The sequence below is a fragment of the Mustela nivalis genome (assembly GCF_964662115.1).
Source record: "Mustela nivalis genome assembly, chromosome: 6".
NCBI lineage: Eukaryota > Metazoa > Chordata > Mammalia > Carnivora > Mustelidae > Mustela > Mustela nivalis.
Window position 1 is genome coordinate 99,521,203 of NC_139025.1, and position 17,093 is coordinate 99,538,295.

A 17,093-nucleotide genomic window follows, 5' to 3' on the forward strand; every position below is an offset into this window, starting at 1 on the left:
AATAAATACACTGAGATATATTGCTATTACACATTCTAATAACAAACTGGGATGGACCTAGGGGCTTGTTTTTATGGAATTTTGTTGGAGGAAGAGAAGGCAAAGGAGTAGGTATGGCACATCTCTGAGCAGCTTCAACCATTATAAACCTGACATTGTAGGTTTTGTTTTTTTTTCCCCCTACCTCTAATACCCAGGAGGTTGAGAAGAGAAGTGGAGTAGCCAACTAACAGCATTCCAACCTGACCAGGAATGGTAGGCATCCAACAGGGGATGACCTGAGAGGCTAGTGTGTGTGTGTGTATGTGTGTGTGTGTGTGTGTGTGTACACGTGCGTGTGTGTGCATATGCTAAGCTTTTAGTAAGCAAATTCAAGAACAAAAATAGAATCCCTCAGACAATAAGACTGTAAGAGCCTAATAAAGATAAAAGTTGTTTTGGAGTAAAAATTCTAAAACCATCTCACTTAAAAAGACAGTATCAATAAAAAGATAAAGTGTTTCTACAATGTTTTAAAGTTTTATAGACCTCTGTCTGGCCTATTTATTGACTGATAGATATTTATTTTAAAAACCCAGATTCTTTTCCTTTCTGCTTATTTGGATTTCTTGTTTTTATATAGTATGCAAATATTATCCACGTAAAAAAAAATTTTTAAAGGAAAACTATTAGAGCCAAGCTCATGAACGGATTATAAACAACCTTTTGAGAATCTCAAATCCCTGATCAAAATGGGTTACTTTAATTGATTTTAACTATGAAAATAAATCACTAACAGGATCAACTAATAGGTAATAACACTGTTGCCTCTTTAGACGAGCAAATTAGTTCAACTTTTCTAAATGAAGCACAGGAACAATGATCATTTTGATACAAAAGTGGGATTTATATGCCTACAGGATACAATATTTAAATACTATGGTTGGGAACAAGTATCACAAAAATCACAGAACTGTACAATTTTTCAAGTGCATAGCCCAATTGGGTCATAAAACTAGTCAGTAACAACTAGTCAAGGCTAGAACTCAGTCCTTCAGTATTCTCTGCTCAATGCCATATCTTAGCAGCGGATGTCCTGGCTAAGTATGGAGGGACATCCTCTCCCATCAGGCTCACTGGCCCACAGGAAGGAAAACAATAAATGGAAGAGCACTCACAAGTTAAAAGCAATTTCATTAGCTGTGGTATTTGTTTTTAGGAAGATAAATGTTTCAAAGATCACACAGCTCTTTATAGAGAAAAGAGCTGAAATAATGTTTTTATTGAATAGAGATACTGAATTATTTTTAAATATAGCTGTTTCCTTGTTTTGACTAAAAAAAGGAAATAAAAGGCAGAACACTAAATGTGAAAGGAGAAGAAGAAAAGCCATTAGAGTTACAATTACACGTCAACTCAAATGACCTGGGAGAAATGATGGGCACTGGGCTCTGCTTCTGCAGAAGGGAAGTCAGGGGCTAGGTAAGTAACATGGACTAGACAGGACAACCCATGAGTGGTTTCCGTGTGGGCAGGGGAGGGAGTCATGTAGTGTGGACTCCCATACACAGTCTCATTTATACTCTGGTCTTCGTATGGGATGTAAGATGAACAGTAAGAATCTAAGAGTTTTTATATAGCGGTTATAATACAGCTTTTAAGCTAACTTTACAGTAGAATTACTATTTTTCTTCCTCCACCCGTTTTCTTTTTCTTTTTCTTTTTTTTTTTTTTTTTTTTGAATACAGGAAGTTTTCTAACAGCATCTGAAGTTCTCAAAACAGCCAAGAGCAGGATCAGAATTAGTTCTAAGATCTGTGGCTTCCCAGTACATTTATATTTGATTTATCAGGAATAGGAAAATAGTCCCACCCTCTCCTACAAAATCTAAAACACGAAAAGAAGGAAAACAACTTCAGAGATGCAAAGGTCAAAGTCATTCATCCTTGGAGTAACTGTGCACATTTTTAATCCTTTAAATTGACCCAATGGGCCATTTCTAATCAGTTTTAAATCAAGAGCCAATGTTAAAGAAATGATACCACACTAAAACTGAAGTGGAAAAAACACATCACAAAAACACACCAGTGCGACTGATTTATAGCTCTCAGTGACACATGCCTAAACTATCTTACGATTCAGCTTTTCTTAAGCTAGAAAAAAAGGAATCCTCCATCATTAAGCAGTAAAGTGTGTCCCTTCCAAGGATTAAAAGTTAAACTTTAAAAAAACTGCTTGATATAATATAATATTAATGAAATTAATGGGGAAAATGAAATGGAGTCCAATTACGGATCAACAAAGAAAATATTCTTTGTTTATTGTATGCCTGTGTTAAGAAGAATCAGTACCTATTGCTTATAAATCATTAAAATAAAAATGCTCAATTAATCCTTATTTTATATGTACAGGTCTGACAGAAACTAGTCCTATTCCTAGACCTTTGCTTCACAAATCGAAGCAAAATGGTTTCAGAAAGCAGTCACACTCTATGAGCAGACAATTGGAGAGATTTAGTAAATCCCACTTTAGAGAACAGAGACTAATCGGAAAACACAAGCCAGTCAAATGTTTCTTATGAACTGTTGACACTATATCAATGCTGAATCAATTGGTGGCATTTACTCTGAGTGACAGAAAAGAAATAAATATTTATATCACATAACCTATATCAATGAACCCAGGCAGAAAGCTATTTCTAACCTGTCAATATTTGATTATCTTGAAGAATCATGTCCCTTTCTTTTAATGATTAATATGAATTCCTTATTAAATCTAAGTGGAGGCTAGTGGAAAGGCAAATCATTATTAATGCTTGAGAGCATAAACCACTGAAATAAAAAACTATGCTCAAGTGTTAAAGTATTGTTAAATGTGACTTACATCTTCCATACCAAGTGGTGTCAGTGCTCAGCCCATAAATTTATTGACGCCACAGCTGTGCCTGTTACCCTCACTGCCGTGTGATTTCGCTTTAGCTCCCCGACAGCATCAAGGAACTGAGAAGTTAGTACAAGGAGGAGGCACTAACTGTGAGGACCTCCAAAGGCAGGTTTTTCTGGTTTGTTTTTCTTCTGAATGAAAGTAAATACAATGAAGGCTGCTCCTTGAAAGCAAGCACCATACTGTTTAACACAGGGTTATCCCATCCCCAAGGGAAAGCAATAAACCATCGTTAAGTGTAAAAAATCATTATTATGACAATCTTCCACCACCGAGAACCTCACAACTGAGACCACTAAGATATTTATGGTACTAGGTCTGTTGTCAAAACATGAGGAACATTTCAGAATGCTTATTTTTTCGCACTGGAAATAAACTGTTTTTCATCTTTGGAAGAGGAATCTATGACAGGTTATTTTCCATGGCCTGGGCTGAACAAATGTAGTTAAAGCTTCTTAATTTACGTCAATTTTGAAATATATTTTCCAGCTGAAGAAAGCAAGTGACTCATACATAAGTTACAATTAGTAACTAGAATGCATGTACGCTGAAGACACAAAAACATCCCAGGCTCCAGGTTTCTGCTTTTCGTCAGGTTTCATGTCATACTGGCTCTGAACACAGCCAGGGCACTAGGGGAACATACTTGTGGACCTCAATCCAAACAAACCTCTGGCTGCTTAAAGTCCAAAGTATCAGGTAAATTTTGAGGCCATCAAGATCATACAACACCAGGCTTCCGTTAGCCGTAAACAGAAAATCTAAGGACTAGAATTCACACACTCTGGATAACGATCAGACGTCAGAACCAGATCAACTTATTTTTTCCAACTGTATTCAAGGACAATGTGCTAAAGAAGCTGGGCTTCCAGAAGCACTACCCGCCAGTCTCCGCTATAAGGCACACACATCTATTAGGCCGCAAAGTTACAGGTGATATTAAAGGACAAGCACGGGGACCCAGCTTTGTCTTCTTGACGGGCTCTACTACAAGTACTTGATTCATGAAATGCCAATGAGCCTCGGAGAGGTCAGCGTGTGAAGGCACTGAATAAGCATCTGAGATAATTAAGATTTCAGCCTTCGAAACATGGACGGGAAGTGAACAGCAGTTAAGAAAATCAATAAGAGTCTTTTATTTGCAGTGACACAGATGTCTCAGTCAATAGAGCCTAATAGGCAGGCTTGATCGCAACGGACAGGCGCCTGCCTCCAAGGCTATCAAAGGGCTTCCTCTATAACAAACATTAAAACGCATTTATGTTGCTATTGAAGAATCGAGGACCCTGTAGGTAGCTTAATTTGCCGGTGTATGTTTAAAAGCACTACACTATTTCAGATGTGTCCATTTACTTGAATCAGAATTAGTGTGAATACCCGGCCTGCAGGCCTGGCTGTCCCTCTCTGCCCAGGTTAGGCCATTCAGCTTTAGGGGGCCAGCCAGCAGGGCGAACCAAACCAGGGGCTTCTCAAGCCAAGAAATCTTAAATGCCAAAGATCAGCTGTTGCTCTGTTTCCCTAAAAAGCCAGTGTTCCTTTTGGGACCAAAGAAGGAGCCGAGGTAAGAAAGGAACAGTTTTTCCTCTTCTCCCCAAAGATAATGGAAGTGGCAGCCACCTCCCGACGCAGGGCCATTTCGACAACCCATGGGTTGACACACTTGTTCAGAACTGATTAACTTTTTTCAGACTGAGATGGCAGCAGGGTGTGTACATGGTACTTCAATCTGCTCAAAGTGAGACCCATTAGCACAGTCTGAAAGACGTGCTGCAAATTGTTCTGCCAATCAAATTAAGCCACCGTAATTCATTTATGACAAGAAGGCGTTCGCGGGCTCTTTATCTGTTTATGAAGTTTATGGACACAAAAACTGGACAGTGATGAGTTACTGCTATGTGGAAATCTTAATATGCAATGACACCTACCTGGCCATTGGCTAATATTTTTTTCAGTTCAGCAGAAGATTTCTTTAAGCTGGAAAAGGAAGACATGATTTTTAATGGCAAGATCATGGACACCTTGGAACACCGCTCAGAATTCCACACTAAAACACGTCTCAGTTTCAGGTGTAGACATGCACTACCCTCTTTACAACCTTTTTCCTATACATAAAATTTTCTCCAAGTAACTGGCCTACCAGAAAGGGTATTAATAAAAAACCTGAAACCCTAAAGCAATAACAAAGCCTAGAGTCATGATGAAGCTAGACTGCCTTGTGGATTACATTGGTGACCCTTTGGGCCATTCATCCTGCTGCCTTTGGGTAGCCTTTCAGTGGCAACTTGATGTGGAGTCTGTCATCTGCTAAATACAGAGTACTTAGCAATGCACTCTTTGGATGTTTATAGAAATGAGAAAATAGAACTCCAAAAGATAAAACAGGTAGTTTAAGTCTTGATCTTTTACAGTTGAGAGTTAAAATTCAGCTTGCTGAAAAGCAAATGTGCAGCAAAGATCAATTTTGGGACTCACTCACTGCGGGATCTGGGACAATCTGTTACTCATCTGCTCTGAACGGCTAGGTAAAATGGGGGAAATATCAATGTTATAGGGTAAAAAAATTAAATATTAGAAAAAGCTTATGTATATAGTAGATACTAAATAAATTTCAGCCGCTTTCTCTTTCCTTTTCTGTCCTTTAAGTGGGAGACCCAGCTTCCAGAGTCATTTAAGAAATACAAAAATGGAGGCGCCTGGGTGGCTCAGTGGGTTAAAGCCTCTGTCTTTGGCTCAGGTCATGATCCCAGGGTCCTGGGAGCGAGCCCTGCATCGGGCTCTCTGCTCAGCGGGGAGCCTGCTTCCCTTCCTCTCTCTCTGCCTACCTCTCTGCCTACTTGTGATCTCTGTCTGTCAAATAAATAAATAAAATCTTTAAAAAAAAAAAAAAAGAAATATGCAAATGTTCTTCTCTGGATATATATGGCTATGTAAACACCTATGGAATGAATTTAGGAAAAGCGGCCAGGGGATGCTCTGAAGTCCTTCTAGCTTTATAATCAGTTATACCCAAAGATATCCACCCACTTAGAAGAGTGGTGTACAAAATAGCCCCTCATCTCATCAATGTTCTAAATGGAAATTTAAAGCTTGTTTATTCTTTATCTACTCAAACCCTCTACCCATCTACCAAATTAACTCTCCTCTCTTGTGTAGGTGCGTTTCTTCCCAACATATCCATCCCTAAGACTGGGAGGTCCCCAAGAACATGGGCCACATCTTGATCTCCTCTATAACTCTGTATATTCCCTTCCCTTCCCACCCTTGAACGTAGTCCAGTGACTTGGCAGGTGCTAAGTGTTCAGTAAATGGTGGTTGTAGTTCTGGTTGTGATTTATTATATGGTAGTCCTACACACACACACACACACACACACACACACACACACATTCATTTGGTACCTTTAGTAAGCTATAACCAAGAAAGATCTCAGACTTCAAGTTTGACCATACTTGCTATTTCAAGTTATGATGATGATTTTTTCTAAATACTTCTTAAACTTCTGCTATGGTCAAATGCAGACTATGGAGCCTCAGTCCCTACTTGCTACAGATTTTATAAAATATGCCCTCAACCAAGGATTCTAAACTTTATTTTTTAAAAGATTTTATTTATTTGAGAGGGAGAGTAAGAGAGAGAGAGAGAGCATGAGTGGGGTGAGGGGCAAAGGGAGAAGCAGACTCCCCGCTGATGAGGGAGCCTGACTCCGGGCTCAATCCCAGGGCTCTAGGATCATGACCTGAGCTAAAGGCAGACACTCAATAGACTGAGCCACCCAGGTGCCTCAGGATTCTAAACTTTAATAACGTCCTCCTGAGTCTAAGAATTCATGTACTAAAGTGGGAGTTAAGAATTCTGTAGAACAAGGGGCGCCTGGGTGGCTCAGTGCGTGAACCATCTGCCTTTGGCTGAGGTCCTGATCTCAGGGTGCTGGGATTGAGCCTCACAGAAGGATCCCTGCTCAGCATGGAGTCTGCTCCCCGCCCCTGCCCCGCTCCTTCTCTTTCTCTCTCTCTCAAATAAATGAAATCTTAAAAAAAAAAAAAAATTTTTTTTTTTGTAGAATGAGACTGAAGTAGAAACACAGGTCACAAAATAAACTGACAAAATCAGTCCAGTTAAGAAAATAATAATAGTGGGGTGCCTGGGTGTCTCAGTGGGTTAAAGCCTCTGCCTTCGGCTCGGGTCATGATCCCAGGGTTCTGGGATCAAGCCCTGCATTGGGCCCTCTGCTCGGAAGGGAGCCTGCTTCCCTTCCTTTCTCTCTGCCTGCCTCTCTGCCTACTTGTGATCTCTATCTGTCAAATAAATAAAAATAAAATCTTTAAAAAAAAAAAAGAAAGAAAATAATAATAGCAGCTATCATTTATTTAGATGATACCATGCGCCAGAAAAGGCGCTAAATGCTGTTACATATTATCCTGATTTAATCCTCACAGTAACAATAGCCCTGTGGGAATAATTTATTAAGGAAACTAAGGTTCAGACCTCCTCAGTCTGTTTCTCTTATACACACACACACACACACACACGAAAACATACATGCTTATTTTCCCTTGTAAATATATAGAATCTTGGGGCGCCTGGGTGGCTCAGTGGGTTAAGCTGCTGCCTTTGGCTCAGGTCATGATCTCAGGGTCCTGGGATCGAGCCCCGCATCGGACTCTCTGTTCAGCAGGGAGCTTGCTTCCTCCTCTCTCTCTGCCTACCTCTCTGCTACTTGTGATCTCTCTCTGTCAAATAAATAAATAAAATCTTAAAAAATATATATATATAGAGAGAGAGAATCTTGTAATCCCACAGATAACTCCCAATTTAACAGTTACAATTACTGTAAAAACAAAAATAACCAAACAGTTCTCCACAGATACTCCATAATGTCATACAACTTGAAATAATAACATTTTGATTCATTGCATTTATAAAACACCTTTCATCCAAGAAACAACATGTGATTCCTTAATACAGCTTCATCAATCTTCCTAACACCGGAGGTAGAGAAATGTAAAGTTTAATCATCCTGAATTTACAGAAGTAGAAAGCCACAATATTTAGGCAAGGCCTTGACTTGGCAGTGGGACTTGAATTCAGTAATTATGGCCTAGCAACACCATGTGGCTTAGTAAGCTCAGTTTAATAAACAATCATCCACCTAAGGCAAAGACTGATTCATGCTTTGAGAGTAACCAAGGAGAATGCAGATTTCATTCATTATGCCAATGTCTGACTACCACTTGGTCTCATTAAAAGAAAAGTCTGGGGGCACCTGGGTGGCTCAGTCAGTTAAGCACCTGTCTTTGGCTTAGGTCATGATCCCAGGATTCTGGGATGGAGCCTCACATTGGGCAACCTGCTCAGTGGGGAGTCTGCTTCTCCCTCTGCCCCTTACCCTGCTCATGCTCTATTTCTTTTACCCTCTCTCTCAAATAAATAAATAAAAATCTTAAAAAAAAAAAAAGAAAGAAAGAAAGAAAAGAAAAGAAAGAAAAATTCTGGTAATTTTTTTGTTCCTCAGTTTACTCAATATTTTGTTTATCTGTAATGGTCACAGCAACTTGGGCTATTTGAAAATCACTTTTAAAAACATTTTAAAATTTAAATGTGATGTTATTGTAACCCTGACACTTTAAGAGGGGCACTGAGACATCTAAAGAAGAGGAAATGGGTGAGGGGACAAGAAATATTGTATTGGAGAGGCTTGAATGAGTTGGGAGAATTTAATTCAGAGACAAGACTAAGAGGGAATATAAATTTGTTTATCCACTCATTCATTCAAGCATTACTGACTATCTCCTATGTGCCAAGCATCACACTGGGAATTGGGAATTCAGTAATGAATATGCTACAGTCACTGCCCTCAAAGAGTAGAGAATCTACCAGGGCACAGAAACGATTGTAACACAATGTGCTAATGGCCAAAGCAAAAGGAGGCATCAGGGCATTAGGGAAATTCATAGAGTAGGTACCTGGTATGGACTAGGAGGTGGGCTGTCATCAGAAGACAGCAACAGCATGGTTCCTCAAAGATGACCAAGGCAGGCCAGACTGAAGATGAAGGGGGGGGGGGGACAACAAAAAAGGAGGAAAGCAGGGAGGGCCGAGAGTAAAAGAAAACATGATCCACGGAGGGCACCATGCACTCATCAGCGAAGCTAGAATGTCAGGTAGGAAGGGGCAGAATGGGCAGGGGGCCTCCATGTAAGAGGCCGTTACTCATCTGCAGCCCCACTGATTTACAGAGCCTGAACTGCCTCAGCAGAGACAGAGCCGCTGGACTCCAGCAGGACTGAGAAGGGACAGATGTAGGGACTGGTAGATATGGCACTGAGGGAGGCCCAGGAAGCAGTGAAAGATGACTGACAAGTTGGCAACTGGGTGGGTGTGGGAGAATTTGCTGAGACAGGAAATCTACAAGAAGTTCGTTGGGAGGGAAGACAACAGGAAGAGCCCCCTAGAAGAATAACTCTGCTCGGAGGGCCAGAAGAAATCTTTATGAGTGGACGCTAAAAGGAGACCCATTTCGGCTCATGACAGAGAATGTTTTAAGACAGAGCTCTGTGAAAATGGACAGGCTGCCAAGGCCAATAAAGTGCATTCATGCTATAAGGGATATTCAGGAAGAGCCTGGATGACCATTTGGCAAGGGGTAGAGAATCAAGCACCGAAACAGAGCAGGATTAGATGGGTGCTTCTCGGACTCGTTCCCCACGGTAGGGGGTCTTTTATAAGCAGAGTGGCCATGGCACTGTCCAGTAGGCCATCTGATGGCTCACCAATACCAATACGCCGAGAGGAAAACTCAAACACAAGGCCATGCCCATCTGGCTTCAATCTACCTCCTTCTCTACTGTCCCTCCAATGTTCTCCTCCCCCTGTCCACAACTCCCCAATCAGCAGCCCTCCCTGGGCTCCAGCTGGCTCTTGATGTGGTTAGGCCCTTCTTACCCTTCAGGCCGTGAGAGAATGCCTCTCTCTACCCAAGAAGTCTACCCTGCCCATGCTGTCTAAATCTAAACATATCCCTGCACAGTGTTCTCTCCCTTCAAAACCTGCTTGCTTCCCTCATAACACTAATTACAAAGTGTGATTGTATATTTGTTTTTTTTTCCCCCTGTATGTCCATTTGATAGCAAGCTCTAGAGGATAAGGACCACGCTTGTATTTCTAGTGCACAGGACAGCCGCTACTAAATAGGTGGCACTCAATAAATACTTTTGATTAGTTATCAACATGGGACACAGAATATGACCAACCTAGGATGGCACATTAAAGTCTATGGTAGCTCTCTTTCAAAGTGTACTTCTCCCATAACAGAAGTCACTATGGGAGGAAACCACCATCACCAGCTGGGAGACTGTTGCATCCCTAGGAAAGATGCTGCAACAAAAGGCTAAGAACCACTAGGTCAGACAGTCTTCAAATTTATGTCCAATCCCCAAATTTTATGAATATACACAGTAATTCTAAAAAAACCAAGCTAATTTACTCATGCTGTTAAAGCTAGATCTCAGAAAACTGAAAAGTTATCCTTGCCCCTTCTCTAACTGACCATTTTTTTCACCTCTATCCTGCTTTTTCTACCACGACAAAATGGGACCTAAGACACCAGAGAAAGACTTTGCTTTTCCTTAAGGCTCAGGGTGAATAACAACTTTTATGAAAGGAGTGGATAAAATTAAATGTTGGGTCTTCCTTGTGCTGAGTGTAACAAGTGACCCCAGGCCAGTGCCTCCACTCTGGGGCCACGGCTCACAGGCCCAACAAGCATGAGGAGAAAAGCTGCAAAGGGCTAAGGCCAGGGCCAAGCCCTAGAATGAGGACTAAGAGATATACCCCTTGTGCCCACAGGACAGATGAGTCTCTGGTGAATTACCAGGCTAAGTGTATTTTAAGACAGAATAAATTGCTTAAAAAGGAAATACGCTTTAAAAGTTGTGTGCTCGCAGCAGGAAAGCTGGTGAGTAGACAGACTGACTCTGCAGTAAAGCAATGGAGGAAGTGACTCTGGGGGGAAGGAGGCAGGAGAGTAAAAGGAGAGCCACAAGGAGAGACTTTAAATTACCCTCAGGAAAGCCCCCGGCAAAAGAACCAGGACTCTGGGTTAAGGAGGGGCGGGGAAGGAAGAGGAGAAACCCAAACTCCATCTCAGCCAATAAAGGGCAATACTGGTTATAGCCCTAAACCCAGAGAAGCCTGGGCACAGAATGGAAGGGTGGCTGGATGCTGGCCTTTCAGTCATCAGTGGGAATCCTCAAATCCAGGGGATCACCTCAACGTGTCATCTTCAAGTATGGCCATGTGACGTTTACTGGCTGAATAACCACACGGATAACCAGAAGGACCCAGAATTCTGTTGACTTAAGCAGGCCACTCCTTCTACCTGAGGATGGGATCATCTGGAAGTAAGTTTTCAGGCCTGTCAGAACACTTTGAAAAGGCTCTTGAGTGTTCAGCATCCCATGCCAGTGTGGGGAACTGCTAGCATGAATTAATGAAGATGATTTTCCTTCTATAAATAGCTCAATCTTTGGTATGACCAAAGATACAAAAAGAGCAAAGTGACTGGTCAATCTACTTCACTCTCCCCTTGCCTCTTTCTGGTGAGGATGTCAGGGGATAATGATACTGCCAAAAGACGGGAAGCAAGAAAAAAATAATGAGCATTACACAATTTATGAACTGGATCATCAAGGCATGAAAGGCACTGAAGTCAAAGGCAATGAATTTTCTGTGTAATTTGGAGACTGAAGGAACACCATTCCACAGACCTACATTAATAGTTTAAAATGTCTCATTCCATCTTCCTCAGTGAGGCCCTTTCTCTCTAGTCAACACATAGCTATGGTTACCCAACTAGTCAAATTTCTTCTCAGCCACATAAACATTTGCGTGGTCTTAGAGAAACGAGGGGTCATCCCCAGGCCTCTTCCACACCCCTAACTCTGTAGATAAGCATGCTTACAGGCACACTTCACTTGCTTGCCCTCACCTATTGCTTGGGAGTGAGTCGGAGACTGCTGGGCTATCGTGTTGGGAGGGTCCAGCCCGGGTATTCACCTACAAGGAAAGAAAGAATCTCGATCAGTCTTGTGTTCTGAGGACACAGTTCCAATTAACCTATAATTTGCCACAAATTTCTCATTTCACTATGAAGGTTAATTAGCTTGTTGCTAGACAGACCCACGGTCAGAGTCTATTCAGTATATAGGTTACAGAACTGAACAACCCGTATATTACATAATACACTTTTCCTGTCATTATTCAAATACTGAGCATTGAAATAAGGGAGAGATAAATGGGAAAATTTCAACTCACGGTCCAGAACAGAATTCAATTCACTGTTCTGTTTTGTTTCATATACAAAATGATATGTTCAAAAAAGAACATTAACAATATATCCAGAGGTTAGTGGTGAACCTCAAGTTTTCACATCTTTCCAGCTCCAAAGCCAAACAGAACACCCTAGCATATTCCTTATTCACTGGAAAATGAGATCCAAATAATTAATTATAAAATGCTTGACTCTAATACAATAGCTAGCTTTTCTTTCCAATGTGAAGCTATAAGCAGAAATCTGGAATTCAAAAGACACAGAACAATGAAAAGATATTAAAGAGATACATGTTTCTAACATAAATATGTCAAAAGAAGAGGTGGGTATTCTGTGTGTGAGATGCTTATGTGCTTAATTAATCACTGAAATGAAATCTACTTTCATTCAAATAAATCGTTGTGGGCACCAGAACCCAGAATCATCCTGAAGAAATGGACCAACAAAAAAATTCCAAATAATAATAAAAAAAAAAAATACGGCACCAAACCCCTTCTATTCAAATATGTACACATACTGAGCAAATACTACAGATGAATCCCCCTCCACATCCCGTTTAAAAAAAAAAAAAAATAGGAATCGCTTGTCAGAGCTTGAGAAAGTGCAGTTTTATTTGACATTTCAATAAGTGGAACACAGCATTACAAATCCATCTAACTTTACTGAAACAATTATTGAAATTCGTACCTTCAGGCCATGTATGTTCCGTTCCCCAGGAGGCTTGCAGGCTGAAACAGTAATTGACTAAATTGTAGAACACATCAGGGCCATTTACAAATTTGCTCAAAATGAATCGTTTAAAAAGAAATGAGGGTGACACCAAAATTAGCAGAGAGAAATGATTGAAAAGTGGCTCCCAAGACCCAAAGTGGGAATTATGAACCAGGGTTTTTAACTTGCAGGAGTGAGCATTTATAAATGCAAAGAGCTTTCTGACACCACCTCATATAAATTCCAATTTCTGCTTAAAACATATAAAAATCAAGTTAACTGAGCTAAAATGATTAGATTCCTTTCATAACTCAAATTTCTGCAATCTTTCCTCAACTCTATTACATTGTATATTTGCTATCACTTAAACTACTTTAAAAATAGCTAGGGTTTTGGTGGGGAGGGGGTAGTAGCAGAAATCTTTTAATGCCAGAAAGATGGTTAGAGACTTTAAAATGGAATATTCAAGTTTGAATACCAGTTTGCACAGCAATAAGTAGTAAAATTTATTAAAATACAGAGATATCACTAATTTTACTACTTTTTTTCGTAAATCTTGACATCTAATATTTAAATCTAAAGATAAAACCATGCCAGGAAAAATAATATTAATTTCCTGACACCACCCTGAGTTACAGGGTAGTACTTTTCCAATTCAGCAAATGCTTCCTCATCATGTGTTAAAAATAAAAATGTGTCCTGCCCATTTTATAGGCTGCTTCCATCTGAAAACTACAGTGCCCTACAGATTGTATGTTAAGGGACTGTCAATTGTGATTGATTGTTTGAGGAAGAATATATTTGATTTTTTTCTCCTCTCTCAGATGTACATGTATTCTTCCTCTGTTTCGGACAACAAGAAAATAAAACTGTTTAATAAAGAGAAGATGTGGGGGGCGCCTGGGTGGCTCAGTGGGTTAAGCCGCTGCCTTCAGCTCAGGTCATGATCTCAGGGTCCTGGGATCGAGTCCCGCATCGGGACTCCTCTCTCTCTCTCTGCCTGCCTCTCTGCCTACTTGTGATCTCTCTCTGTCAAATAAATAAATAAAATCTTAAAAAAAAAAAGTTAAAAAAAAAAAAAGAGAAGATGTGGGTAATAATTACAAGGCATATCAGTTGTTTTAATTTGTATATTTTGAGTATATTTAAATTTATCATTATTTTCCTAGAAAATACATCTAAACCTTAACAAAGAACTCTTATTTTCCCTAAAATACATTAAAATTAGGACTCCAAATCTACTTTCTGTAAAATGGAAATTAACTTTTTGAACAAAACCAAAATCACATATATTTGATGCCTGGTCCTTAAGGGACCATTAATACTTCCTAAGACAACACTTCAGAGTATTTCCACTTAAGTACCCAGTACATTCATAAACTTCATTTAATAAAAAAGTGGCTAACCAAGGAATTAGAGACAGGCATCAACTCTTACCTCTTACCTTAACATAGGCCTCATTACTCAACTGGCTTCTCAAACCTTTATGACTAGAAATCTACACAATATTCAAAATACCCAGTAACCTCACATTTCCTAAAGTTATGGAGTCAGAAGGAACATAAAGCTAATAAATTTTCATCCTTATTAATATGTAACATATCTCTTAACTACAGAGAGCACAGGCATGAGCTGGGAGTTACCATCCAAGGCAACTGTCTTACCTGGAATGAGGAGAACACCAATGTTCAAATAAAATCGTGTTCTCCTACCCTTCTCACTTGTTCAGTCTAGAGATTCTTTTCAGCCTGGGGCCTGACCAGAGAAACTAAGGTCTGGGGGCCTCTAACCAAATAGGTATTAACCCAGGCAGCCTGCCCAATATGTCTATCTATATCCTCGTTATAAGTGCGCATAATCTCATTTACATACATAAAATATAGGTAAGTAAGCCCAAAGCAAGACTATTTAAAAAACTAAAAAGAGTTATACAGGAGTGGCTGGGTGGTTCAGTCAGTTGAGCATCTGACTCTTGATTTTGGCTCGGGTCATGATCTCAGGGTTGGGAGATAGAGCCCCGCATCCACTTGGCTCCATGCTCAGCGGGGCGTCTGCTTCTCTCCCTCTTCCCCTGGCCCTCCCTCCACTCACACATGCAAGCGCACACTCACGCTCGCTCTCTCCCTCTAAAATAAATAAATAAATCTTTAAAAATGAATAAATAAACAAAATAAGAATAGTTGTTCAATAGCATCCAAGAAACCACAGAGACAGGGGGCTGAGTCTCATATTTTAAAAAATTCAAGTCTGGCTTGAAAGAACTTTATTTAATAATTTATGGGAGCCTAATGGTCTGTACTAGGACCACATGTGATGATCACATCTCATATACCATCTTCTTTTAAGTATCTTCTCCCTGCAATATACTGTTCTCTGCACTTCTACCAACCCCTCCAGTCCACCCCCAAGCACACTCCATGGATATTTTCATTTAAATGCACTTCCACTTTAAGCAAATTATGACTTAAACACAATTCTTACTCAAAGGGTATACTAACCACTTACAGGCTGTTGTGGACTCTGAGGTTACTTAACCTCTCTGAACCTGCAGATTCTCATCTATACCATGGAATCAGTAATGCTGAATAGGCAGAAATGTCAGGAGAATGAGAAATGATAACAGTTAAAGCAATATTAATGCCTACAGAGCATTAATAAATGGTCACTACTGCCAGGAGAGGCAGTACAATGGTGTGGACAGTAAGACTGCAAAGGACAGTCGCTCACGAAATAAAAGCAAAAAAAAAAAAAAAGCCTGGAAAGATTTTTGGATGAAGGGAAGTAAATCTTTTACTGGGGTAGGGGCAGGGGCGGGGGGAACCACAAAGACCCACAACATCAGAACTATAATTTTCCACGTCATATTAGAAACTAGCATATTTTGCTACAACAAAAGAGTTATGATGTCAAGTAGGGAAACAATAAATTAAAATTTTCAGCTGGCAAAAAAAAAAAAAAAAAAGTATGCTTTGTGGAGAAACAATTTTGAAACTTGCCCAAATTCTCCCATCACTGAAGATAACAAGAAATGATCTCCATCTCTTATTATTGGCCTAATGCACAAAAATGGCAACATTTGCTTTTCTACATTTGCTTTTCTCTTTTTCTTTTTCTGTTTTAGTTTTTAGTCTTCAGATACAAGAGAATTGAATTAATCATAATTTTTGTTTCAGACACACTATCAATGGCCCAATTTTATTTACTTACTTAGGTCTTTAATACATTATTATTATATAAGTACTCCTAATTGCACTGCCCACCTTAATGCTAGAAAGGCATTACTCTGGAACCCAGACCTTTTTGTGGGCTAACCAAATCAGCTGCCCTTGGAGACTTGATCAGTGTAAATAAGAGTCTACTGGTTAATTGAGCCACTCAACTTCAGAGTGTTATAGGCAATGAAAGTCTAGAACGTTTAATTGAAAAACCCATACCATGATTATTTGTACAGTATCTGTTAACAAAGGTAAGTTTAACTTAAGTTATTTCTAGAAAAGTTAAAGATTTCCTTATCGGCTCCGTCAGTTAGAAAATATGAATTCCAAGTGGGACAATGTATAGTGAGGGAAAGACTTAACGGCTTATATTACATGGTCAATTAAGCTGTTCTTTTTTTACGATTCTTCAAATTTTGAGAGAACATTCATGTACAGTTGATCAATTGTGTCTGACACAATGCTAGTTTTGCCCACCTAAAAGGGAAAAGGAACATTATTTGACTAGGTGATTCACCAAAACTTACCCTCACCATCGAATATTTCTGGAGACTTAATTAAATTCCCATTTATGAAGATTCTCCATCATCTGGAAAATGCCACCCCCCAAAAACCAAGCACCAAACACTATCAATTCTCCCCTAAAACTCTGCAGTAAATCTTTGCTTCTGTACCAGCTGAACGCTTTCTCCTCAACAGCAGCTTTGGCTCCCATCATGAGCCACAATTTATAAATATCCAAAATTAAAGTAATTCATTTGCCTTGGTTTAGAAACCATGTGGACCCCCAAAGAGTTCTTTAAGCCAATGTAAGTATGTACTTCAAAAACAAAAAACAATCTAGTTAGTTTAATTTACTCTAGTAAATTAGATATTTTATCTGCCATAACTATAATACAGCCTGCAATCCCCACGAT

At 39.8% G+C, this 17,093-nt stretch overlaps 1 protein-coding gene across 9 annotated transcripts in view; it reads right to left on the reverse strand.

The window, feature by feature from the left end:
- MAP2K5 (mitogen-activated protein kinase kinase 5) overlaps window positions 1-17,093 on the reverse strand; it is a 260,586-nt gene that overhangs the window by 205,161 nt on the left and 38,332 nt on the right. For all 9 annotated transcript variants that reach the window (XM_082737007.1, XM_082737004.1, XM_082737010.1 and 6 more), the window contains exons 5-7: window positions 12,938-12,978; window positions 11,909-11,976; window positions 4,848-4,896 (exon numbers count right to left, since the gene is read on the reverse strand). In XM_082737007.1, coding sequence (XP_082593133.1) covers window positions 4,848-4,896; window positions 11,909-11,976; window positions 12,938-12,978 — 158 coding nt within the window. The remainder of the gene's footprint in view (window positions 1-4,847; window positions 4,897-11,908; window positions 11,977-12,937; window positions 12,979-17,093) is intronic.